The 26,946-nt window shown below is 36.1% G+C and overlaps 1 protein-coding gene across 3 annotated transcripts in view; it reads right to left on the bottom strand.

Moving 5' to 3' along the window:
* FRY (FRY microtubule binding protein) overlaps positions 1-26,946 on the bottom strand; it is a 199,346-nt gene that overhangs the window by 104,436 nt on the left and 67,964 nt on the right. For all 3 annotated transcript variants that reach the window (XM_085320709.1, XM_085320707.1, XM_085320708.1), the window contains exons 3-14: positions 21,859-21,912; positions 13,339-13,478; positions 11,316-11,406; positions 10,852-10,931; positions 10,647-10,727; positions 8,466-8,634; positions 6,422-6,514; positions 6,229-6,327; positions 3,596-3,697; positions 2,120-2,223; positions 1,731-1,839; positions 693-779 (exon numbers count right to left, since the gene is read on the bottom strand). In XM_085320709.1, the coding sequence (XP_085176835.1) occupies positions 693-779; positions 1,731-1,839; positions 2,120-2,223; positions 3,596-3,697; positions 6,229-6,327; positions 6,422-6,514; positions 8,466-8,634; positions 10,647-10,727; positions 10,852-10,931; positions 11,316-11,406; positions 13,339-13,478; positions 21,859-21,912 (1,209 nt within the window). The remainder of the gene's footprint in view (positions 1-692; positions 780-1,730; positions 1,840-2,119; positions 2,224-3,595; positions 3,698-6,228; positions 6,328-6,421; positions 6,515-8,465; positions 8,635-10,646; positions 10,728-10,851; positions 10,932-11,315; positions 11,407-13,338; positions 13,479-21,858; positions 21,913-26,946) is intronic.

The following is a 26,946-nucleotide window of genomic DNA, read 5'->3' as shown; positions in this document are numbered from 1 at the left end:
CCTGGTGAGGCCACATCTGGAGTACTGTGCCCAATTCTGGGCTCCCCCATACAAAAGAGACACGGAGCTACTGGAGAGAGTCCAGCATAGGGTTATTAAAATAATTAGATGACTGGAGCATCTCTCTTATGAGGAAAGGCTGCGAGAGGTGGGCTTGTTTAGCCTGGAGAAGACAAGACTGAGAGATCTTCTCAATATATACAAATATCTTAATGGATGGTGTCAGTAAAACTAGTGGCAGTTTACATGGTTAAAATGGCAAATGCAGTTTACCAGAATTTTTTCTTCTTCGTCATCTTCAATTCTTTTTCAGTATATCTTCAAAAAAGTTGAGACTGCTAAAGAATTTATTTTTATATTTAGAATAGTTTAAAGCATTATACATATTGATGACAGAGTGATAAAGAGATAGTGTGGTTCATTGTTCTATTTATCTCGGTCTTTTCCTGTTTGTTTTATGTATTTGCACTAATTCACATATGGTAATCTTCACTGAGGAAAGGTGAGACAAGCATCTGCAATGTGCCACTTCACAGATCAAAATCCACAGATTTATTTTACCAATAAGCAAAGTTCAAGATTTTGCCTTAATACTGGATAAAGGTAAAAGCATACTTAGAATGTAAGCAGAAAGCAAACATCACGCAATACAATATATACAAACTCAACCCCCCCGCTGACCTACGTCATACCTCAGGGTTGAGACTGAAAGCTTTTGCTGGTTTTCCAACACAAAGAAAGTCAAAGATTATTTCTTTCATTGCAAAATCTAAACGTTCCTAAAACAGAAAAAATATTGTAAATCATTGTACTGCCCATTTTTACTACTTACTTTCTTTAAGGCATTATAATATTGAAAAACAGTTTAATTAGGATTTATTTAAATTGATGGAAAACCAGATTTTCAGATGTATGCAGAACATATTATCAGATCAAAGCTTTCAACACTGCGGTATGTTGACAAATTCTGAAATTCTGGTTAGTTAATTCATATTATTTAAATAGAAAATGAGCCATTTTAGAAATACGGCTTTTATTTATTTCATTTATACTACGGTAATTACTTTACTAACATATTATTTCACATAAAAGAAGCTTATTCACAGATGGTGCAGTTCAGGGAAGAATTTAAGCATCTGTTGAATTCATTTTTATTCAGAGACTGTAAGTATGTGCTTAAGTGCTTCTGCTTGATAGGAATGTTTTCTGAATTGAAGTAATAAAAGAGATGAAATTTCCAGCACTGAAGGAGCGTTTATTTTAGTGATTCCCATTTGTACTGGTGAAAACTAAGTGCGTCAATTACATGCTGAACTTGGTTTTCTTCTGAGTTACAGTTTTAAAAGCAGTACAACTTTATCGTCATACATAGTATGACTGATTCAGTACCATGACAAAATGTGGCTCCTTATTTTTAGTTTTATCCATAGTCTGAGCCAGGCAACAAATGTATTTTCTGACTTGTTGGCTGACTTGTTCCAAAAACTGACAAAAAAGTGCACTTGAGTTGAACTGGAAACATTTTTATTTATTTTTAGTAGAATTAAAATAATTAAAACCTGCTGGTGGAAAGAAGATTGCAACAACTTGATACCTAATCTTATTTTTGCCTACATACTGCAACAGGATTGCAAAATGTAACATAAAAGAAGTTTATTTATTCATTAATTTCTTATTAGGAAAATAAATTATTCAGTATTTGAAAATGTATATACATGAATCTTGCATACCTGTGCAATAAACTGTATTATCTTCACAAAGATGTTAAGAGGCATATCTCTTGGCACAACACCTCGAGACCCTTTTGGGAAAAGTGTTGTGACAATAGTAATAAGTCGACTGTAAAAGAAGGAAAAAAGCATCAGACATATTTCTGGTCATTGCAGTGACACTAGCAGGTGGGCTTTATTCAATTATCAGAAAACATACATTAGAAATCCTTCCTATTTAGAAAGTTTAGCATATATGTTTTTTGAAATGAAAAGATAGCATGGCATTTTGTCCTGTTAATTTGTTACAAATTTGACTGAATTATTTTATTTCACTCTACATTACCATGTCTTCACCAGCAACATCCAGTTTGCAAGGCCTGATTATCATTACAAATATTGCACCTTACCTTTGGGTAGCTGTGTTGCTTTCACATTTAATTCTGATCATGTAAACCCATAGTAGTCTGTACAGAGATTCCAGTGCAACTCGAGCCATTTTGGGGTCTTTATTCTAGAAGAAATGTATAATTCAATGTAAGAAATGTAAGAATAAACTTCAAGAACAAATTAGAGAAGAAGTTCTGCACATTCATTCTTTATGGATACAAAGGTTTTTGTAATGAAATCACAAAAGGATATAGCCTCACAGCTCCTCAATATCCCATTTCTGAAGCTGTGGGATGTTTATGCATCTGACCTACCTCTCCTAGTATTATTTAAATTAGAAAAAATGAAGTACAATTTTAGTATAAATTAAATGTGTTATGATTTAAAATTTCTATTTGAAACCAACTCAATGAGAATCTGAAAAAGAAAAGCCACCTTCAATTAATTCTATCAATGCAAAAGCTGTTGCTCTATGGTGGAGACTTGATATGAAAAATATAAATGAAAAAAAGAGTATTATGTAGCATGCACATTCAAAAATGTAAGAACAAAAATTGACGCATGCAAGCTTAAGTGGTTTAATTAACGTGGCATCTGGGATCCATTGGTCTCTTTGGTCTTAAGCAGTTTTCTGTTTCAAACTTCGGATAACAGATCTGCTCCACAGTTTGTCTCTGAGCTAAGACAGTGGTTGCACCTTCTATCTGTGCCTTCTGCAGAGGCCTCCAAACTCCAGGGCCATCAAGTGGCAGTCCAGAGGCTCTTGCTTTGAGCCGATCACCTCAGTGCTCTGCCCATAATGGCCTTTTGGACAGGCATAGGCCATCCTTTTGTACAGATCCACCTTAAGTGTGGGTACAGGGCTGGACATTAGTTATTGCATGAGTAAAAGAAATACGGTGAAATAGTACCCATAACTAGCATACAGGTACTGAACATTATGTGCTAGTCAGGAAACATAGATTGTAGTGGAAGGACAATCCTGAACTTCAAAGATCTGGCAAACAGTAAGGATACATGGAAGAAAAAAAACTTCAAGGCCTCAGTTTAGTTTTAGGTTTTTTTAATGAAACTTAGACTGAAACAGGCACTGGAATCAGTGTGTTGCAACTAGCTACTTTTTGATAAAGGAGCAGTGGGTGCTATGTTTGAGAATGTCTTTGTGGAAAAAAAGACAAATTAATATTGGTACAGTGTTGGCTGCCAGTCAAGCTACCAACTTTCATCAATATTGTGTAGCTGTTTKACTCAGGTTTGATTCAATTAAGAAAAACAGGAGAAATTCAAACTAGGTAGAAGAATACTTTTTTGTTATTGAGAAAATCGGTACAGCTAAACAATTCGTAGTGTCAGGGGATAAAATTATGGATAGAATCAGACAATATCAATAATCCAGCACAATCACCTAAAATGAATCTACAACAGATCAATAGTGCACACTGTGTATTACATATTAACAAAGTTTTAATACAGTATTAAAACTAGAAGATTCTGACCTTGAGATTGGAGAGGCAATTGTTGAGGAAAATATGCCATCTATTTAAAAAGAATTGCTTCTGACTGACACAAAGCAGGCATGTTACCAAAGGATACAAAGCCTAAACAGGAAACAGATGATGATATATTATTTGCATGTCAACACATTAACATTAAACTATTTCAGAGAACTACTGTAAATTTAAAGCTTTAACTCCTCCATTTTGTGCAATACATATTAGCCTACATAAACATATCATTAAATAGTACAATTTAAAAGGAATATTTCTTTGAAACTGTTATAGATATATTTTATGGATGAACCAAAAGTCTGTGCACAGCAGCTTAACAAACACAAAGATGGGTTACAACTTTGTAGTCTCACAGGGCTAATTTCTGTCAGTTAACTCAGAAATGATAGCATGGAAATAGCTACTCTGTAATATATTAACAACAGGATCCACACAGGTTATTGGGACTTATGTATATTCAAATATCGTAATATCCCTCAAAATCTGTTGTCATGAGATGTATCAAACACTCTACTGAAGTGTATTTAATTACAGGCAATGTCTAGGCATGCTGGTGGGATATATCGTAAACAGGAAAGTAAAAAGAGGTGAAGGAGAAAATAGAAGTTCAAATACTGGAAGCTGGTCTCCTTGTCAACACTCAACTTTGTTTGACACTCATCTTGCAAATGCTGGACTAAATAAATTAAGCTAAAAAGTACCTATTTATTTTGAAACAGACTTTGCTGCTTCAGTCGCTTTTCTGTTTCAGTTTGCGTTAATGTACCCAATCAGGACTTCAAAATTATTAATCAAAAAGATAAGGTAACTTTCTGTATCTTAAAAAAAAACGTTTTGCAAAATTAACTCTACAGTTCTAACTTAAGTCACAGCTCAAAGTATAAATACACCATGAAACCCAACTTCCACTCCTATAATAGAGAATACAAATTGCCTACAGCCAGGTTAGACTCAATTTCTTGCAACAAGCAAATGCACATACACTTTTTACTTTTAAAACTTGAATGCAAAAGAATACATAAGGTAAAGGATAATAAAATCTTCTTACAGAAGGGTTTCTTACTAGATTCACATTACGACTATCATAGTTGAATATTCAACCGACCAGTTACAGAGTTTAGCAACACTCCAAGAGTGATACACTCCAGCCTAAGACAGAGCCCTAGGACAGAAGACACAAATCATCTCCTGGAGGTTCCTAATTCTCTCTGTTCACTATCAAGAGAGCCCCAATGACTAGCTCAGACTTTTAACAGGCTTTAGACAGAAAAACGAGGTGAGATGAGTGCCCTCCTCCTGCCTGCACAGTGAATCTAGCGATTCACAAAACACTGATCCTGGAACAGGATCCTGAGGTCCTCCTCAGACTCTAAAGAGTGTTCTTTCTTCCAGGAAGCCTGAAAATATGTACTGCAGCTATTTCTGCCAGCTGTTTGCCTTTCCCCTCCTCCTCCTTGCAATGTTTGCATTTCTAATCACACCCTCACAGGAATCTATTCTATTTTGTCACTTTTAACTATGTAGCTGCCAGTGTGGTATGTGCAGACAAGCAATCAAACACAGAGCCCCAGCTGTGCAATCCTTTCTCAAGCACATAGTATTGACTTTGGCAAGCAGAGCCACTGATTTGGGTAGTTTTATCTAGTGTAAAAACTGTACAGCAAAGCTCTTACCCTGCTGTAGTTTCAAGAATGTTTTATCAGGTCAGCAGAGTGGAATAGAGCCAGTTAAATACAAGAGTAAAACTGGAAATCCATCCCAAGTCTTCCACTAATTTAGACCAGGTTAGGACTTCACCCCAGGGGAATGTTCTGCCTCTCCCTCAGAACTGAGTGGGGGCTGAAGCAACAGTGGCAGCAAGACGAGCACACTTCGCAATCCCAAAAAAGGTTTGTTTGTACTAGTGACTGGCATCTGCTGGGAACAGGGAAGTCTTTTCAACTTTCCCATAGAACAGGGAAGGATGAACAATAACTTTCTTTACTGAAAAGGTCCAAGGCTTCAAAACGGATTAGCTAACACCACAGTGCTGACGTGCGCTGACCCAGTTGGAGAGACAGAATGCTTAAGGCGGCCAGCGTCAAACTGACTCAGATCTTCATTTAATTCAGATCAACTCATGCTTCCAAAAATATACTGCTGTGCCACTGTTCATCTTACAAGAAAAAAATGAAATAGGGAGCACCACAGTAGCCAAGTTGCTGATTTAAAAGGGCATGTGTTATACATATTTTAGTTCCTACAACGTATTATTTAAGCTCTGTGAAAGAGTTGTTCCCACATGCCTCATTTGTTCTCGCTTGACAAGCAGTGAACTCTATTTTTTCTCCTCTCCTCCTAATGGCTGCACACAATATATATAAGAAAACCTAACCATTAAATAATTATAAACCCAGAAGCGGAAAATATCTGTTTGATTCAGATTGATTTAGACCACATTTTGAATAAACTAAGTGTGGTTAATTTCCGTGAACACAATAACCTTTTCTGGAAATAGAAATGCATTGGTTATAAAACCAAATGCAGAAATAAGTTTTGCAGCTAATTCTGGAAATTTCCCAAGAGTCTTGCTTAGAGATATTTCTGAAGAATTTTAGCCTCTGCTTCTCAAAGTTACTAACCAGGGAATGCTTCTTTCGTGAGGAAAGTTCAAGTGTTGTATCATACAGGCTTTCAACAAAGTTCCTCAGACAGGGGACATTCACTTCATTTTTAACAGCCTAAAAGAAAATGTCATGTTAATAATGCATTATTTCACAAGTTGTTTTATCTAATTTAACAAAATTATGCAAACAACACAAAAAATAAACTCACAGCAGCTACAGGGACAAGAATTTCAACAAACAGTCCTGCCAATGCATGCTTGATATCTTTGTCTTTAACTTCAAGGAAATAATGTGCACATTCCTAAACCAAAACAAAACAAAAAAAAAAAAAAAAAGAGAAACATAAATTGCATGGAACAAAGTCATCCAAATGTTTGCTGAATGCACATCATATGTTAGCACCTATCTTTATCTTGAAAATACCACAGAAAACATTTGATTTGCATCTTAAATTCTAAATTTGCTTTCTGCAGCAAGCACAAAGCAGGACATAACTCCTGAAACAAACCAAGGCTCTGTTGCTCTAAGCATGATAATTCAGAAACTCTCCACTCATTCCAGCTGTGCAAGTTGCTGCTTTGGGGAGCAAAAGGGAGATGGACTCAAGGGCTGAACTCAAGCCTTGCCAGCATACGTGTTCAGGGGCAGGAATAATAGCCCACAATACTGCATTACATAAGGCTCTGGGAGCCATATAGAATACAGAAGGAACTTAATTTTTTAGTAAGATACTCAAGGCAAGGAACTCTAAATATTTTGAGAAAAAAAATCATTGCTGGATACATTTCAAATTAAGAGTCAATATAGAACTGTGCTACATGACAGAAGAAATCTATAGATCAAACTACCACAAATGCCAGCCTGCAGTCAGGAGTGGAGAGAGAGAAAGTGAAAACATATTTTTGTCCTGAACATGTAGGGATCTACTATGCACATAGCTGTGCTGCTCCAGAGTAAGGACGAGGAGGTAAGCATCTGCTCATTTCTGTTGGTCTGTACAACTTCTCTGAGAAGGACAACAGAATCATGTCACTCTAGTTACTTTTTCTGCTCTGGGTCTAAGGTGTAAACAGACACTGCCAGTACAAGGAAGGCTGCTTTTCTTTGCACATGCATGCAAAATAGTTTACAATTTATCCCACAGAATTTTTCCTGACTACATTCAGGATTCTATACCTTCATACATAACTTCAGTCACTTCAGCCATTTATACTATGTAGCTGAGACCCTTGTGCAAAAATGGTAGTCCTTCTGGATTTCTTCTGCAGCCAGTGGAAAAGATAGGCTCTTCTGGAGCCTTGGGAGCTTGCTCCTGAGATCAACTCACCCTTTAGAAGTGTCTCCCCCTACTAGAGAAGAGCTGGTGTGACAGAACTTCTGGCACTGGCACTGCACATAGGTACTAAAGCTAGTAAACAGATCATCCATAGAATCAAACAGTAACTGTATTTCATCAAACTAAGCAAAACTGTTTTTCCTACATACACAGAGAATCTTATGACACGTTGTAGTACATTAGGAGTAATTTTGTGCTTAGAAACGCTAGTGATGAAGAAAATAGAGACCATTTCCATTTTGAGCTTACTGTATGAGAGTTTTGCCATTGATTTCAACAACACTGAACACTGGACCCCAACAATGCTGTATTATAAGAATACAATGATATTCATATTAGTCATATGCACTGAACACACTCTATTTTGATATCTTGCCAGCTATGAATAACTTACATGAAGTTAACACAGAAGAAAATGTATTAATTTACTGAAACATGGCTAATTTAGACTTTCTGCTTCAAGATAAGAAGAAAAATGAGTTGTTTCTGTATTGTTAAATACATTTTAAAACACATTGGAAAATTAAAATATTAGATGATTCCTATGTAGTCCTTACAGAGATGTCTGTGTCTATCTGTATGCATACACATTTGTATTCTAATGTCAAATCTTTACTTGTGGGTATCTAACATAGTGCTGCGGGATGCTAGGGTGGAAGGTTTAAGATTTACAGAACCAAAATTCTTTCTGTCAGAGAGTAGTGTATGGGGGCTTTGGATGTAAGGCTGCTGAGAAGTTAGGATGCTTAGGGGAATGGAGACTGGAGTGTTAAAGTTCAGAACAAGCCTAAAGTAGTTGTACATATATTTACGTAGGAATGATATGTAGGAAGTCATCCAAAGTATTACAGAAAAGATGAAGAGGAGCTCAGTTTAAGAGGTCTGAAAACCACAGTTCTGTACTTAAGAATTTTACCTGCATAAATTGAAGAGAAGCTTCAAAGTCCTCCACAGGATACATCTTTATGCGAAAGAATTTCATTCCCATTATGAGACTGATAATGCTCTGAACCACATACGGGCTTTGTTCCTTATGCCGTAGCTCTTTTAACTCAGCCATAAATTTCTTCTTAACAGCAGGAAATCTATGAAATCATATTTGTTAGTTACAAAAGAGCACACATTTATTTGAAATGTATTACAAGGTATGTAAATGGGGAAAATCATTAAAAAGCTTCAACTTTGGTTGTAAAATATCATTTGAATTAATACAAGAATAGATACATTCTTGTGTCAAGTTTACATATTAGCATGGTCCTCAAGCATTCCCTCTCATATTTCCAGTATTTTTTCACTCATTCCTCATTTAGCACACTATTATTAACTTTCTGCATTGTTACAGTCAGATATGAATAAACATGATTTCACTGGTGCACATAAACATTAGGTCAAGTTGACAGCATGGGCTGTTGGAAATGTGCTTCTCTTTCTCCTCATCGTGCGAGTGAACTAATTCCCAAACACAATAAATTCACGAAAAGAAAAAGGTGTACAGCCTGATCTTAGTCCCTTTGAATAACTCTGCCTTTCCAATTATTTTCTTGCCAGGTTCCTTTTTACGCATGAGCTAACAGCATCATTAAAATAACCCATCACATGTTTTTTGAAAATCCAGGATGAAAGACAACTTTATTGCAAGTACATACAATGCTTTCAAAAGAAAATGTTAAATGCTAACTATAAAAAAAYATTCACATAGGCTGTTCTTGCCTTTGTTTTTTCCTAGTAGTCACTGCAATATTCCTTAGAGCATTAGATACAACTATGGGGGGAGGTTTGTGCCGCTGTTTGGATGTCTTTTGAGAAATATTATCTATTAAAATACCATATAGAAAGGTTAGCCAACAGGACCTCTTGTCCTTGCTGAGATAATATGAAACGGATATCATTTTCACAGGCAGATGTAGCAGGTAACAAACACATTGCTATCGCTTCTGATACAGAACACACCAGAGTTGAAAGAAATAGGTTGGCAGGAAGAAAATTTATAGAGGTAAGAACATCTTAGCTAGGCCCTTCAAAATTGGAGGAGCAGAAAAAAAATCATCTCCTACTTCCACAGAGAGAGCAAATGTAACTGTTCACATGTACTGGACTGAGCTCCATCAGAGAACACCCAGTTTCAGCAGGGGAAGAGGAAAACAACCTTAAGTTTCAAGCATTAATACTTCACTTGGTTCTAGGGATTTTTTGCTGTGCCAAGAAAAGAATCTCATCTGCTTCACCAGGTAATCTTGTTTCTTACTGTCCCTTCCCTTAATGCTTATGACACCCCGGAGCAGAGCATAGGTCCAGTCTCTATTTGAGGGTCAACCTGAAGCTTCAGATCCATATGTCAATTCATCTGTTCACTTTGATGATGCAAATTGAGAAGCTCAGGTAAAGCCTTAGCTGAAGTTTGTGAAAGTTACATGATTTCCAGGAACTCCAACTGTTTTGGCTACACCTGGCTAAAAAAACCCAAGTTTAGGCTAAGTTGCTTGGTTTCTCAGAGAGACTCACTGTCAGCAATACTAAGTACTCAGGAGAGCGAGATCCTTGACACAGATCTATGTCGAGGCAGCAGATTTCATCTTTCTGATTGCTTTGTGTTGTAAGCACACGATGAGATGTTATACTGGATACATGAGTTTCAGAATCTATCTGTTTCCTAATTCAAAACTTAAGATTGGACTCTACAATGTGTTATACGTCATTGTTGTCCCATCTACTGTAAACTGTAAAAAATGCATGAAGAAGGATTCAGAAGCAGCTGCATTAAGTTCTAAAATGAAATAACATATATGAATTTTAAAAATGTTGCTGCAGTGGAGTATGGGCATTTTTAGGTCTTTTTTGCTGTATTAAGAGAAAAAATAGCATACAGAAAAAAGATTAGTTGAAACAGGTCTCTTCAACCCTTGCAGCTTTCCACAAATGTCATCAATGAGATAAGAAAAATAATGTTGTTGTGGTCTGGTTGAATTTATTCAGAATCACTTGACTAGACAGAGAAAGCCTGTGATTTTCTGAGCTCCTCTGCTCTAGAACACCTGAGTGAACAGCTGACTTAGAATTTATTCTTACATTTTCTTTTACGGAATTAAATAATACTTACTTTGCTTGAGCTAGAACACCTATCACTTCTGCATACAAATCTGCAACAATATGCATATTTCCAGTGTTAGGACCAAGGTACCTAGCACAAAATAAGAAAGAATTTTGTTTGTCAGATGGCTGAGAAAGCAGGCTGCTTAAACCACTACAATTGTTTAACTCAGCAAGTATTTTTTCATAGCATTTTATATGAAAAAGAGCCTTACCCTTCTTTATATTTAAAGTGCTTGAAAGCCAAATTAATAACATCATGTACCAAACTGTCTATTACAGGATGAAGAGGAATCTGAAAATACAAAATAAAACATAACTGGCATACATATATTAAACTTTAAGCTGCATAGCTTAGCGTTAATATTACTCCTGGCTATCTTCCCTGCATAATATTTTACCAGTTTGAATAGGTAACAGCTAGCTAATGAAATAACTGAAATGAGCTAGTCATTTAAAGTTTATTTAGTTGAGAATAAATAGTTCAATTCCAAAAACTTGGCAAAGTGAAGTCCGCATGAACACAGTTTTGTGTATCTTATATGTGCAAGAAAGAACAACAATAAACAAATAGGCAGGCTAAGGTTCATATCTTTGGATATGGAAACAAGTAAGTCTTGAAATTAGGCCGTAAGACAAAACATCCCGTAATTTCCATCATTTATTACTTACTCCATACCTGTTTCAAAACTTCTATTAATACTAAAGAGAAAATAAAATCAATAGCCAGATCTCTTCTTTCCATTAAATAGTCCCTCTGCTGTTCATCACTGCAAAATCAAAACAAGAAACAGTCTTATAAGATGTGCCATAATTTACACTGTATGCCTTCTTCAGTTACACATATACAGGTGACAGTGGATTGTATTTTACTTACCAAATTGTAGCCCAGCATTTCAAAAAGTAATGCATTAATATGCTCTTAAAATCTGAGAAAAATAGAACAAATCTAACTTGTTACATTCACCAATTTTCAGATTTTGAAATGCCACTCTCCATTTCTTCCCTCAAATTTTCCAGCTTAAGATCAACACAGTATTCTTTCAGGAAAAGAAAAAAAAAAGAAAAAAAAGAAAAAAAAATCTGATTCTATACTTTAACAATTGGATTTTATATTTCAATTTCACTGCTGATGGCACTCAATTACATTTTGGAGGCAAACAGAATAAACTGTTTTGTGCAGTCAAATTCAGATTTAGACATATTGGATTCTGAAAACTGCTACAACAGTAGTGGTTGCGAATTCATAATCAAACTACATACTCTTTTAAAAACTTTTCTAGTGTTATTTGTTAACTTTGGCATCATTTATAAGACGTTCAAATGCCTTCCTCGTCCCTAGCAATAATGTCTGAGGTGAGTAGCTTACAACACAAGTAATACCTGTTTGGCTCACCTGTTCACAGTGTCAAAGTACATTGAAAAGTTGACATCAAATGAACAATTCCTTTTGTAAAATCAAAGCTTAAAGGGCTAGCCCTGCAGTCTCTCCAAGGCAAAGCTACCACTGATTTAAGCAAGACTTCTGAGTAAATGATAGATCCCAGCACAATTCTTATACATGTAAGTACTTCATTGATTTCAGCTATACTTATGTGCTTATAATTAAGCATGCATTTAAGAGCTCTCCTTGATCAATGACAAAATAAATTATTTCCATTTTGGTTTTCTTTGTTTCAGATAACTTAAGAAAGAGCTGGTTATATGTACTTTTTGTACCACTGCTAATTGACAGAGTGGCCCCATTTCACTGCTAAGCTGAATGTCAACTAGACTCTCACTGATATTCCTGAAGATACCTGTATCTGAGCTGTCTCCCTGCAACAGGCTCCTGCAATGGTCAGTGGAGAGAAAGAGGCACTTTAAGATAAGGATTCATCTCATTTAAAAGCAGACATCTATTGACTCCCACTGACCGTAAGAGAGCCTGGAGAGTCTGATTCAGGTAGATGCCTTGTAGGTACCTAAAACTTATTCCCTACCCTTTCATTCCAGCAGCTATTGCCTTGCTGGACTGGGATCCTAATGTAGGGAATTGCCAATGCATTTCCAAACAGCAGGTCTGCCAGTGTTGATTGTCATGCTGTTTTGTTAAAAATGTGTAAAGGTAACACCAAAGGATTCAGAGAAACTCTAAGTTAAAAGAATATACCTGTAGTAAACACTCAGACCTCAGTATAAGCCAAGCTCAAGCTGTTGCCTTCACACTGATATTGAAAGAGATCAAGATATTTGTCTGTGGCTTTTTCTTTTTGTTTGCTTGTGTGTTGTAAGAGCTAAGTCAAGCTTCATAAAGCTCTTCAACTGATACATATATATATTTGATTGAGCATAGGTGTACAAGACATTCTGTGACTAAGCAGAGTGCTGTACCTAAAATAAATCTCTCCAAGTGTCAGAGAATTATTGCCTCTTCACAAGAGTAAAGCTGACAGAAAGAGCTTATAGAAACCACTATTTAAATGACATTACAGCATCAAAAAAATGAGTCAGAACCAGTATTTGAATGAATAGGAGCATAATTTTAAATACATGATTGTTGCACTCCATCCATGTTAAGCCAAGAGCAGAGTTCCCGAAACAAGCAGAAAAAGGTGAGACTAACAACAAAACAACTAGAATGTGACAAAAGCTGATAAGTGAAATGGAATACATTTTACCCTGGAATTCATCAATGTATGTATACATTTTCAAAGTTATACCTTTTGGATTTAGTGCTTGTTCTCGGTCTGTACTCATGAGATTCATCTTCTATGCCATTTTGTCTTTTATACCAATCAAACAAAGTACGCAGAATAGAGGGTAGGCAGTATTCTGAAAGGGAGCTCATTGAGCTTATTACCTATGGAGAAAACACAACAAATCAAACGGTGTTCAAGCTTCCTCTTCTCCTTTTTTTTTTTAAAAAAAATGTAGTCAATGGTTAGATATGTTCTTTCTTATTTTCACCTCTTCTCTGAAGTTCTAAATCTGTGCTACAAGCAATGAATTAATATTATGAATTTCCTTTTGAAACATAAGCAGAAATACAATGTGCTGCATTTTGATAGTGTGTCTTTCCAGGGATGATACTAAAGTGCATTAAAAATATGTATTATATCTTACAACATACCAGAGAACTTTTGTTTGTTACATAACGTTAGCAGTCATGGAGTTTGAAGCACATTATAAGGAAAGGAAAAGTGATGGACCAGATATACTGTCTTATGGGTTGTACTTGATGGCTGGATGTTCCTCTTCAAGCTCGTAATTTATTGAGAAAATTAATCAGCTTTGAAATAATCTTAATCAACTGAACATACAGATGCATCTCACTATTAGTCTCAAAACTAGATTACTTAGATGTCTCTACTAATCTAGTAATCTACTAAACTAGATTTCTTTCCTTTATATATACAGGAAAATACATATTGTTGTATTTTTGTGTGTATGAATAAATAAAATATATTCCTGAACAGTTCCTGATCAAACAGCTCTAGTAGCATACTGGTAAAGAGCATTACTGCTCACTCAGTATTAATATTCCCTGTATTACCAATTACAGAAATGTCACTAAACATAGTACTACTGAACTATGACTTAAACTTTCTACCGCAGGAAAACCATAAAGTTGCAATAAGTGACATGGTCAAAAGCTAGGCTAAAAAAAGCTCCATTATTATCGAAGAGGATTATATATGTGTTGTAATTGAATGTTCACAGCCATGGCATTCGGGTACTTTCTAGGGAAAGAGAATAACATCTATTTAAAACCTAAGTGAATTACTGACCTTCAGATTTATGACCTCTTCAAGATCCTGCTGGGCTTGATCCTGCAAACTGCTGAGTAACAGCAGCAAAGTGCTGAAAAATGTACCTCATGTCAAGTATTTTGATTGTGTCATTAACTCAGATTAACGCAGATTTACCCGCTTGCTTAAGCTTAAAACACCATGCATGTTTAAAGGCTTGTGGAAGAACAACAGTGGAGTCTGATGTCTTATACAAGACCAAGCTCTAGTGAAGTCTGTGACTAAGACAAGAGTAAAGCAAGGAGACCAAGCACCTTAAATACCATTTTCAGACATTACAAAGGTCTTAAATGACAACTTTTCTGGGATGATAGCTAGTTTATATAAATAGCTGATCTCTTCTGCTATAAGTTTTCAGTTTTTCAGCCTCAGAACTTAACTAATTCACAGTGATGCGTAGTCTAAAGTTCATGAAAAAATTTGAGGATGAAGTATTATTATTTTGATTGTAGTCAAGTATTATGGACAAAAATTAACCATGGAGCATTAAAGTAGATAGCTATATCAACTGCCTCTGTAAAAAAAATAATAAAAAAGTCTGTTTCTATAGAAGTACTATTTTAGGAAAGTATACAGGTTTTCAATCCAGTGTTTTCAATATATTTTATTACCTGAAATGTAAAACAAGTTGCTGTGGAAGATGGCGTGAAGACATTGCCTGCAGCAGTAACATGAGGCCTTTCATGAAGAATTACAGCAGCCCTGGCCAAATTATACCAAAGCCTTCAAGCATAAGGCACTTAAATTCTTAAAAGACATAAATCAGTTCCTGTCAGTGCAAACTCCTACACACTATCAACTGAGGACACTTAGACATTTCAATCGCTTTTCTATTGCTTTCAAAAACTTTTTCGGAAGTTGGCACAACGCTGATTGTTAATTATTAGATGTAAAGAAAGATGGTTTGCTGAGGAAGAGTATAAAACCCAGGAAGGACAACAGAATTTTCTGAGAAAAGAATATATTTTTAAGATCACGAAAAGATTGTAAGTAAAAAATATATAGCTGAAACCTAAGTATCTTTTAAGAGATCACAATATTTAACTGTAAGTGGAAAGTTGTTTCAATCACATCTTTCTGCATACTCTCTGAAGCATGTATCAATGGTGTTCTCTAAATCTCAACTACACAATTTCACTCACTGTAAAAAGTCAAAGTGACTCCTGCTAAATCTCCTCATGCCATACTTTTCTCAGCTGAATTTACAGTGTGTGTCTTCAGCAGGGATAAAAGGTCAATATAACTTCTTTTTTAATCTTTCTGTCATTGCACTTTTAAGACAGGAAGGAAGGGTGGAATGGGCAAAGACCTGGCTCTCAGAGAACAGGAAGGGAGGGAAGTCTAGCCAGTGTGTTGGTTACTCAACCCTTTCATTTACTGGAAGTAAATCCAGGCGTGAGATGAATTCCAGCTCTGTGCTGCTCCTGAAAGGGAGGGCACAGATGTACAAGTATGTCCTTGTTGTACAAATGATCATGTTCTTCCATCATAAATGAACTACCTACTCTATAGCTTAAGGAAAAGCAATCTGCACAAGTACAGAGCTGTTCACAGAGCATTRAATATACCTTATGTAAATGCTTAATATTTATTTTGGACTAATACGTAAAGGTAAATTTAATGAAATCCTGCTCACATAGTTTGCTACAATTTATGTACCTTCATAAAAGTCTTATTATATTGTCAAAATATAAATATAAGAAATGTTTACACTAACAGCAGATCAATAATGCTGATTTTTTCATATTTCAAATACGAATTTCCATATTAACAGCAAATAAATTCAAACTGCACTCAACTTCCAACAACATCACTAATTTATTGACTGCACTTTTAAAAATTTTTCTTACGCTATGTTATGATGTATGTTAAACATCCATTTTATTGCCATTTTAATAAGGCAGACCGGCAGAATTTCATTTTTGCATCGTGTTTATTTTTTGCAAGTCTATCATTTGCACATCGTTTGCATATTTTTTAAAATCAGATTCAAAATAATTGTACTGTATAGATTCAAAATAATTTACAGCAGGAGAGATATTTTGCATTTTCTATCAATACTACCAAAAGCAGAATCGGATAAACATTGTCTTAGCTATATTTATGATACCTACAGATATGCAATAATGTCTTCCCTTTATTCAGCATTTCTTCCATRTCATGCATGTTTATATCAAAAAAATCATAACTATAAGCAATATAGGTGCAAGAAAAATAAAAGCTGCAATGGAATCCTTGCTCCTTGAAATCAACAGCAAAACTCTGATGCACCCTAATAAGACCATGTTTTCATCTCCAATACATAAAATTAAGGAGATAAAGTTAATAAAATTCCTATTTCAAATACTCTAGATTAGGGTGGGGTGTGGGAGAGTTAGAGACATGTACTGCCCTATACTTTAAACAAAGTAGCTAAAAGCTATATTTACTGTTGTGCCCTTTAACATACACCTCTGTTTTTTCTGCAAACGATRTGATTTATAAGTAAGCCAACTCTCTAAAAAAGCAAAAATTTGTAAAATATAACATTAGAAGCAAATAGTGCATTTGTATTTATGAAGRTGTCATTCCATTTGCATTTCAGTTCTAAGCCATATTTTGACAGGTCTATGAAGTTAAATGTCTCTGCAAATTTTAAAGTTGATAATTGTTATGTGGGACTCACTAGTTTTCATTTATGACCTTGGCTGTGTGAGTTAAAAAACAGATCATCCTCCTAATTTTTGTAGATGGGTAATTTCACTTTACTTGCCCATAATTCTGCAATGCTTATAGCTCTTTTCCTACCAAGATAGTATTTTACATGAAAACACATTTATTTCTTGTGTACTGCAAGTTCAGTTMTGAATGTGCTACCTTGAATTTTGCCTTCTGATGTAGCTCTTTCCACCCTGTTTCAACCGAAACCTCTGAGCAGAGGCCAATGGCTGTTGCTGTGGCACCAGCAGCGCTCCTTTTACACTTTCTCGATTATGTGCCCTTCTGCTGGTGAGGAAGGACAATACACCATCCACAGTGAAAGGGAAAACATGAAGAGGGCCAACAGCAGCTATAYACTTGCTATGGAAAAGTGATTAATGATGATGATGTGATTATTCACATACTGTATCTAAAAAATAAAATATAGGATGGGAATAATGACTTAGCAGATTATTATCAGCATATTAGCCAACATGTTGGGCTGTTATGAAAAAAGGGAACACTTGGCCATTAGTATTTTGCTTAGTGCCTTATTTTACCTATGTATATCTGCAGTTTTCATATTTATTATCATTACTTTTTTATTTTCCTGTTTTTAGCTTGACCTATTTTTGACTTCTGTCTCCTAAAGTACATAAAACATAAGCTATTTCTGCTTTCCAATTTGTATTCTCTAATCTACTGCACTTCTAAGATTATTATAACTAAAATGAGCATACTYATGCAGTTCATACTGCAAGTGTTACAACAGGCACCTCATATGGACAGTTTGAAAACTAACAGTCCTGCTGTTAAGTATTCATTTCCAATGAAATTGCGTAAGTAGGGCAAAACATTACACTCATGTTGTATTTTTATATGGAAAAATGTCTGCTGGTCCAGGCTTTACAGGCTTTTACTGCTTCCAATAGGGTCAATTCATAGAACATTTATATACTGTGGCAAGAACAGAATATATGTTAGTAGGGGCTGAGAGAAGACTAATAAAAATGTTGGATAATCTTTTTTTTTTCTTTCTTTTTTTTTTAACATAGCTTTTGATCTTTACATGTATTGCAACTTTATGGTTTCCTGTAATAGGAAGTTTAAGTCATAGTTCAGTAGTACTAYGTTTAATAACATTTCTGTAATTGGTGACAGAGAGCATATTAATGATGGAACTGCTGTGCTCTTTTCCCATAGGCAACTAGAGTTGTCTAATTAGGAATTTTTAAAATGTTTTAAAATATATTATAAAGATATGTAAAGTCATATATAAAACTATATATATTTTCCTGCATAAATATTCTTTATATATATGCACACATAGAAAGGAAAATACAGTCAGTTTAAGTAATGCAGTTTGCAAGGTGAATGGTGAGATGTTTTGCATCTCAGGATAAGTAAGATTACTTCAGAGTTCACGTGTTGCTCAAGATACTATTCCAAGTTTGAGGAGGACGATGCAATTGGCAGCCACACAGAGCCCACAGACAATATCACTGGGTACATGACATCTGCCTAACGGGGGTCACTGATACAACATCCATACGGCTGCCCAATACCCCATTCCTGTAGCTGCGGGATGCCTATGCATGAAGAAAGCATGTTGATGAGAAACATTCTAAAAACGGTGTTTGAGAATGGGCAGAAAAAATGCTGATTCTCTGCAAGTCAGAGATAAAAGCTTTTCAGGGAAACTAAACAATATTTTCCCATCATTTCAAGTGCTGTGGGTATCTAAAGGTCTATTCTGTCAGTCTTAAGAAACTGCAAAGCTTTGGCTTTGCTGTTTTTTTCCACATCTGTAGCTGGCCTGCAAAAAACGTAACAGTTTTTAAACTAGGTCATACCCTACTTTTGCTACTTGCTAATTTATAGACAAAAGATGTGGCTCGGATTCTTTTTAAGTGACTAGTGACTTGGTTACTTTAGTTGCACCTATCAATTTAATTCWAATTAAAAAGAGAGAATTTTGATGAAGTCTTACAAATCGGCTCTATGAAAATTACATTCCTTTGACAATGTGTCACCTTTGATGTCTTAAAATTGAAACAGTCAAAATTATTAGATGCCTCTTAAAATTGCTTGTTCACAGAGATTTTCTCTCTTTTCCTCCCTCACCTCTGCAGTAAAAATGTCCAGAATGTCATGTATGGCCTTTCCTGTGTTTGCTAGATTACTTTCTGTGTGTTCCAGGAATAAATGCCACAGCATTTCACACCTTAACCAGAAGAGAGAAGCAAGGGATTATCAGCTTGGTTTTCCTTCCTCCCATATGCTCTTTAAACATTTGAGTTAATTTATAAATAAATTCTTTGCTCTATTTTACTCCCGCTAGTCTAGCTGAGTTCTGTCAAATCTCTAGTGTGAACTACAATTTTTCCAATTAAAATTTCACTAGAATTTAGCCAAATTAAGATGAATTTGAGAGGCATCCACATTCTTGAGAGCAGGCTCATCAATCTGGCACATGTCAGGTCCCATCTTCCAATCACGAAGCAMTAGAAGACCTCAAAATGGTTGTACTGTTCAAGAGTAGAACAACATGACACCTGAGAAGTGAAATGTTGCCAACAACGCAGGCTGAGGCAGACAGCTAGCTTGAAAATTTGAACCTGGAGAGTTTATTTGGAAAATTTCAAGCAACTGAAAACAAGGTCTTCTGACAGGATGTCTATAGCACAGCTATATCCTTTTCTACTAACTCTCTACAAACGGATAGATAGGTCTGCGGGCAGATTTGCAGTTAGAATTGTATATGACTATTTTCTACATCAAAAATTTGCTTTTGTTTGTTCTTTGTCTATATCTGTACCACCCCTCCAATATTCCTATCAGTTGCTCCAGTTGGAAATACACAATTGCTTCACTCTAGAAAGCATTCGCTAGTCTCATCTTGAATTTACTGATGTTGTTCAGTCTTCTGACTATTCAGCAATAGCTAGAAGAAGCGTAAGTCTTCTAATTCATCCTTCTAAGGGGCCACARTTTCCCTAAGCATGAATATTTAATCAAATCATGACCACCCATTATGCATAAAGYTATATATTTGTTTAACAGGCTGTAGGAACACTATCACAGGGTTTGCATATGGACTGCTTAATTTGTTATTCTTTCCCATTTGTGTGTGACTATTTTCCCACAGGAAGCGAAAAAAAGTAAAAATCTGAAATTAAGGTCAAAAATACCACAGAAAYTTTCATTAAGCAGCCAGGGGTACTCACAAAGCAGCTTACTTAGCATACAGGAGCTGGCTTCCCTGCTGGCTCCCTTCRTAGTCAGCAGAGATGGGCAGGGAGCTCTCGAGGACAAGGCAGAAGTCCTGCCATCGCTCCTGATCTGAACTGCCTTTGGAGCAGGCTGCTTCTCCCCAGAAAGAAGCTACAGAAGAACCTAGAGAGCTATTTGTCACACTAAAAATAGCAAGTGAAACTTTGTGAAGGCTGCAGGCATCTTTTGGTTCTGATGCAAGGCATCTTATGTACCAGAAAATACAGTAAATCAAGTCAAACTCATKTCAGGTTCTAAAGTCCTACCCATGCCTATCCCCTCCTGCAAAGTTAAGCTATCAAAATGGTACCCACAGCTTGCAGCATTTGTCACAGTTGCTTCCAAAGTTGTCTCTGTTGCTGCTGCTTCTCCTGTATTTCCTATTCCTGTATTTCAGGCACCACCAGCAGCACAGTGGTGCTGGCAGTCCCAGCTAAGGTGACAGTGACAGCAGGAAGCTCGGTGATAGGAGCTGAGGCAGGAATGGTGAAGMAGCAAAGAACTTAGTTGTTTAAGATACACTTCCTCTTTGCTGGGAGCAAGTTTTGGCATCCTTTATRCAACTTAAACTCTTTAACAATTCTATTTCTGTTTCTAATATTTTTTGTATCAAAACAGGTTATTTATTTAGGATTTTTTTCAAGATACATTTTTTTAAGATACAGACTGCTGACAAAAATTAATTCTCTTGTATAATCAGTAAAAAGTGTATATACTACCATTGTGCTTTTCTAAATATTTAGTGCATCTTTGGTTACATAATCCATTTATTAACCTCATACCAGGTATAACTTTTATTTTATCAATAAAATTTTATAGAAGTTTTATTAAATAAAATCTAATTCATAACATAAATCCTATTTTAGTTTTAAATTATTTTCTCTGCCTGTTGCTTTCCTCTAATTGTTATTTACCTTGTCACATATAGGTATTAATCCTAACAAACAAATTTATGCTAAACTTTAAAAACAGTAAGACAGTTCAGTCTGTGTGAAGTACCACAAACACATAAGTTGCGCTGGGYCACAGCTACAGATACAAAAATCACCAATGAGACAGAAGGCAATGACAATGATTTTGAAGGCCCTTATATTTACCAAAAAAGAAACCCCTATAAAAGAAATACCTGGGGCTATAAGCCTGTTTTAAAAATGGGATATTCTGAAAATATGAAAAGTTTGCTTCAAAACYTCCATCAGAGGAAACAGACAGGAAATAATACACATGTCCAATATGCAGAAAAAATCGGTAAGTTCTATGGCAAAGAYATTAAGTTCAAAAACCATGGAAAAGCCTCCTAATTTGAAAATAAGACTTTTAGGCAGAGCACTCATAGTTCTACTAAAGTACCTTGAAAGATTTTGCTTTTGCAGTATGGCATGAAAGGATTATCAGGACACTAGACTGCTTTCCAAGTATTCAGTTCATACCCTGAGAAATGGAAATCACAGAAAGTAAGTAGTATTTGAAGTTTCTTACTTGATCAAACTGGGGGTCTTCTCCTCGTTGCAGAGATTTGGTCAGTGGCTTTTCCTAAAAGAAAATGTATCAAATATATATTACTTAAGATTAATATTATCTTTTTTTTGAATCTTTAGAATTGTTAGAATTCTAACAATTCTACTGTTATTTTTTTGATAGAATTTCATTCACATAATTTCCCTCTTGATCAACTTTAATGCTGCAAATGCTATTTTTTTCATATACAAMGAAGCCATCTGCATACCTATGAACTAATACTGAAATGGTGCCTTTAGTGTCTTTCAAAGAGAGAAAATGATTAACATTTATTATGCTCAAGCTACTTGGTGTTCAGACTAACAACTGTAAGTTCTTTCCAAATTGTAAAGGAAACCCAATATCTCCTCTAATACATAACCAAGGAGCTGTATTCAGCTACAGGATGTCTTCTTGTTACAGTACTGCTAAGCAATGCAAAAAATGTTCATACATATCACATTGCAGAGCACACTGAAAGAAAGGTGATCATAGAATAAGCAAWCAAACATTGCACGCTTCATTTTTAATGAAGATAATCATGGAAAAATGATTGCATTATTCAAAAGAAACAACGCATTTTTGCTCCATAGGTGYTGACTTAAATTTCCTCAGAGATGTAAAACAGCCGCAGAAACAGCAACAGAAACAAGTTTTCAGTGTCTGCTGTATCTCAAGACATGCTCTCCAAGGACTCGGGGGGCCTAAGAGAACAGCACAGCTCGCAAGGCGCTCCTGTGTGTGAAGACAGATTTATCTCTACGTTTTCTTGCCAACCAGGCTCAGTTCCTGAGGTGTACGGAAGTACATAGCTCAGTATTCTGGATATAGCCAACAGAATACAAAAACATGAATTTTCTGAACCGCAGGGAAAATAAACAATACATGAAGGCAAATACACGACAGTCTGAAAAAAATGCCACCTCCCCCAACGCCCAGTTTGGCACTGAATTCTACTACTGCTTCTTGTGTCTGAAATGTGTCAGCTCCTTTTTCTTCTTCCCTTTCTCCAGTAAATCATATATCTTTYTTCTGTGACCACAAGATCTAGGCACTCCCACCAGCTCAGCATGAGATCTGCTGTTCAGCCTTCAGCAAACCATTACACTCATCAGCATCTGTTAAGGTAACAGGCAAAATACTGTCGCTGCCAGGGGATGTGAGGGGCAAAACAAAGAAACGTGTAAAGCTGCTGAGATAACGTAATGGAAGGATTTACATTGGTGCAAACATTTCTATTATTTAATGTTTGTCTCTGAAGAAAACATTGTTCRGTATGATCTGCTGACTGATTTTGACATTAATTATGCTGATACACTCTTAATGCCAGCTGGCAAGGAGGCTGGCTGCAGGGTGACYGCAGTATCCCCTGACTACCTACCAAATAGAAAAATCAACATTTTTTTTCTACTGTGTCACTGATTTACTGAGGGCAACCATCAATATTTTTCATCATTAGCTCTAATACATAACGTGACTTTAAGATAGGCAAAGCTGCATGAGAGAGAGCCTGCTCTATGAACCTGTGAAGTCTGAAACTGCAAGGGAATGGTCGCAGTTGCCTGTTGCCTATCCCTGGTCTTCCCCAGGGACTCAGGGGCTCTGAGTTAGTGAAAAACACATCCATCCTGAGAGGGCAATGCAACTCAACTCTTACCCTAAGAACTGTCTAAATATCTTTTAATAGATAAAAAAAAAAAACAGAATCACAGACTCTCTCTAATAGTCCAATTCCTTCTTGGTCTCTGCCTAAGCTGCCAGTCAACTAGCAGCCTGCTAGGTAACAGGGTTTCCTGCAAGGCTGCCCGCATGAGTTTCACACTTTCTGACAGAGAGAACAAACCACACTGAAATCTTACTGTGTTCTAACTTCCCTTACATCAGAGTATTATATAAAAAAAATTACAGAGTATTTACATAAAAAAGCAACGCCACCCGTACCTGCTTGTTATCTGAAAGTAAAAGGGAACGCATAATCAATTAATCCATGCTCTAACAACCTGAATACACTTTAACGTCTTCTCGTGAATGACAGATTCATTTTGAAATAATCGCACAGGTGTTTTTACAGTCTGACCAGTTGGGCTATGCACACATTGGTAAAACCAATTCTGCAGGTAAAAACTCCATAAATAGAGATTTTAGTTAACATGACAAGTGTTCCACCTGTATTTTAGGCATAATATATAAAGTGTATACCGTTTCCTGCTCACTGTGATAGCCATTTTGATTTCACTATGAGATGCCTAAATCATCTTTTCAGCTATGAGCTACAGATTTAACCCTTGTGCCAGCTTTAAAATAAAGTTAGGTATTGTAGCATCTATCCTTTATGTGTTTGAGTTCTTTAATGATTTGGCCATGAAACACTCCTTCCTACTTCAGTACTGTTGTGACTACCATTACTACAGTTTTTAACAAGTTTACTTCAAGGTAAGTGAAAAATTTCCTTTCATACCTCTGCCCAAAAGGCCACCAATATGGAACTGGGAAGGCTTAATGACACTTAGTGTTTCCGGATGCTTAATTGTTGTCCCTATAACGTGCAACTTTTTAATAATAAAATTAATGCATTACTAATTTTATTATTATATTTACTTGCACTCTCACATAATTACATTTGATGGTTACAGTAAGTCTTGAAATATTTTATTTTCTTTCTTTTCTTGAAAATGACAGTTTATTTTTTCTTTCAGAAACAGGCTAAGCAAGCAAAAWTTGTGAGTCAAGCTTACTTTGGAGTATTGCCCTGAACTATATTGTAAAACTCCTCCTCTGTTTGCAATCAGAAATCACTTCAGAATCAGTTCAGAACCACAGAAACCGCTTCAGAAATCAGAATCACTTCTTCAGTGCTCCGGAGTCCACTCGCACAACTTCAGAGTAATCTGATAACAGAGCTCATTTTAACCAAAAGAAATTGCTCCATACACTATTCTCCAAGAGGTCTGTTTTGCATAGTTTGTTTCATAATTTCAATATTCAGTAATTGAATTTGGCCTTCAATAAATATATAGCATTACTTCTGCTTCTTGAACTTGATTATTGTTGTTTTCTCGGTGAATCTGCGAGCCAAAAAGAAATTCAGTTCATGATAACTGAATCGGAATAAGTTTTCCAAATGCAGGATCAGAATTTCTCCTAAAACCGTATGTGTTGCTATCCTCACGTTGCTTTCATTTTGACTGGAAATGCTTCTTATCTTGGAAGTCTCCCTCGCTGCAGTCACTGTTTTATTAACTTTATGGCTATTATTATCTATTCCTATGCAGAAAAATGACAAGATACTGTGATAGCCATTTTGATTTCACTACAAGATGCCTAAATCATCTTTTCAGCTGTGAGCCACAGATTTAACCCTTGCACCAGCTTTAAAATAAAGTTAGGTATTGTAACACCTACCCTTTATGTGTTGAGTTCTTTAATGATTTGGCCATGAAACATTCCTCCCTTAGTAGGAATGTTTCTCTTCCTAATCAAGATGCAGCCTAAATGTGCTACACACTGTAAGTGGTGAGCAGTCCCTGCCCATAGGACCTTACTGAGGAACAGATCAAGGCTTCCAGAACACTTACTACAGAAATGAGTTACAGGCTGTGCAACAGGCTAGCAGCAGCAGAAGACAGTCTGGGAATGGACATAGCTAAGGACAGCTAGTAAAGGCCAGGAATAGTTTTGTTGCCCTAGCTTCCCAAGATCTCTAGTTTATGGCTTTCACTATGGCCTTCTTCTTCCCTTTATCCCATCCTGAACCTACTGCTGTTTCTGCCTCTTTCTGCTTTCTTCATGCTCTTGGCAGGCAGCAGCTGCCGCTGCAGCTGCCTCTGTCTCTTCTTTGGTCCCTGTTAGCATTGCTGGTCTCACCACTCTCTCCTTGGCTCTTCCTGAGCATGACACTGCCCTGACTCTGCCTGCAGTAAATTCTGCAAGCTCAGCCCAGCTGGACCCAGGCTGACTGTGGAAAGCCAAGTGCTGCCCACTCCCCAGCGGTCCCAGTTTGGGAGTAGAGTACCCACAGCGGAGCTCCTTGCTGTGCTGCTGCAGTGAATGGCCATAACTAGTGAAAGCCAAATTTGGAGATTAGAGAATTAAGAAAACTCAAAACAGAAGTTACTATTATTTACTACATTATTAATGGTTAGTACTGAACAGATAATGAACTGAGTAAAGACGAAGGGGCAGATAGACATATATTTTTGGTGCCTAGGGGTTTCTAAAAGTATGAAAGGTTGATTCCCTCCATGATGCATATAACAAACGACAGTGTGAGAAGGACACTGCTGAGGAAATTCAAAGACAGCTCTGGATATCACAATGAGAATTTTAAAATAGTAAATACTCTCATTTTCCTCAGTATTTTTTCCTTCCTGATTCTTGCATGTGTCCAACCAAACACCACTGTCTTAGCACAGAACATCAAAATTCAGAAAAGGTTGCTCTGTTATCTGAAAGAGCCTTCCTGTTCCATCTTATCTCAACTATGTGCTAGTGCTTCAAGCATCTTCTGAAAACAGCATTTTTTCTTTATGCAATAGATCATTTCTTCTTATCTAGTGTTAACTCCTTGCTTATTCTTTACCACTTAGTTCTAATATCCCTATAGATCATTTTTTTTCATTCTATGCAGTATTTTGGATATTGTTGCTATGGCAACTATATAAAATATTTTTATACTCCTGGCAGACATTTTCATCATGTACCAAAGGTTCATGCAAAGCAAAGGTTAAAAAGCATAATAAAATGAAATTGCCTTTGAGTAATAGATTCCATGGCAGTCTATTTGCCCTGGAGATAGATTTATTTAAGTTTTTTAAAAAAGTTAAAATGTTTTCCAGCCTCAAGGCACCCTTTTATTTTTATTTATTTTCTTGCCCACCCAATTCAGAAATGGCTAAGAGGACCTTTTATATTATGAGTTGACTCTGTTTGAGTCTCTGTAGCTATAATACATTCTACAGAAATGTCTTCCAAACCTTGTATGAATAGGTAGGCTGAATTTGGAGCCAAAAACTACAAAAAACTACAACCACAAAATATGAATAAAGAAAGTTTTCATTACTTTGGAAAAGC

This window comes from Rhea americana, unplaced genomic scaffold, assembly GCF_003343005.1.
Source record: "Rhea americana isolate MKP2758 unplaced genomic scaffold, rheAme1 scaffold_65, whole genome shotgun sequence".
NCBI classification, from domain to species: Eukaryota; Metazoa; Chordata; class Aves; order Rheiformes; family Rheidae; genus Rhea; species Rhea americana.
The sequence above is the reverse complement of the archived record's forward strand: the minus strand, read 5'-3'. Positions and strand labels throughout refer to the sequence as shown.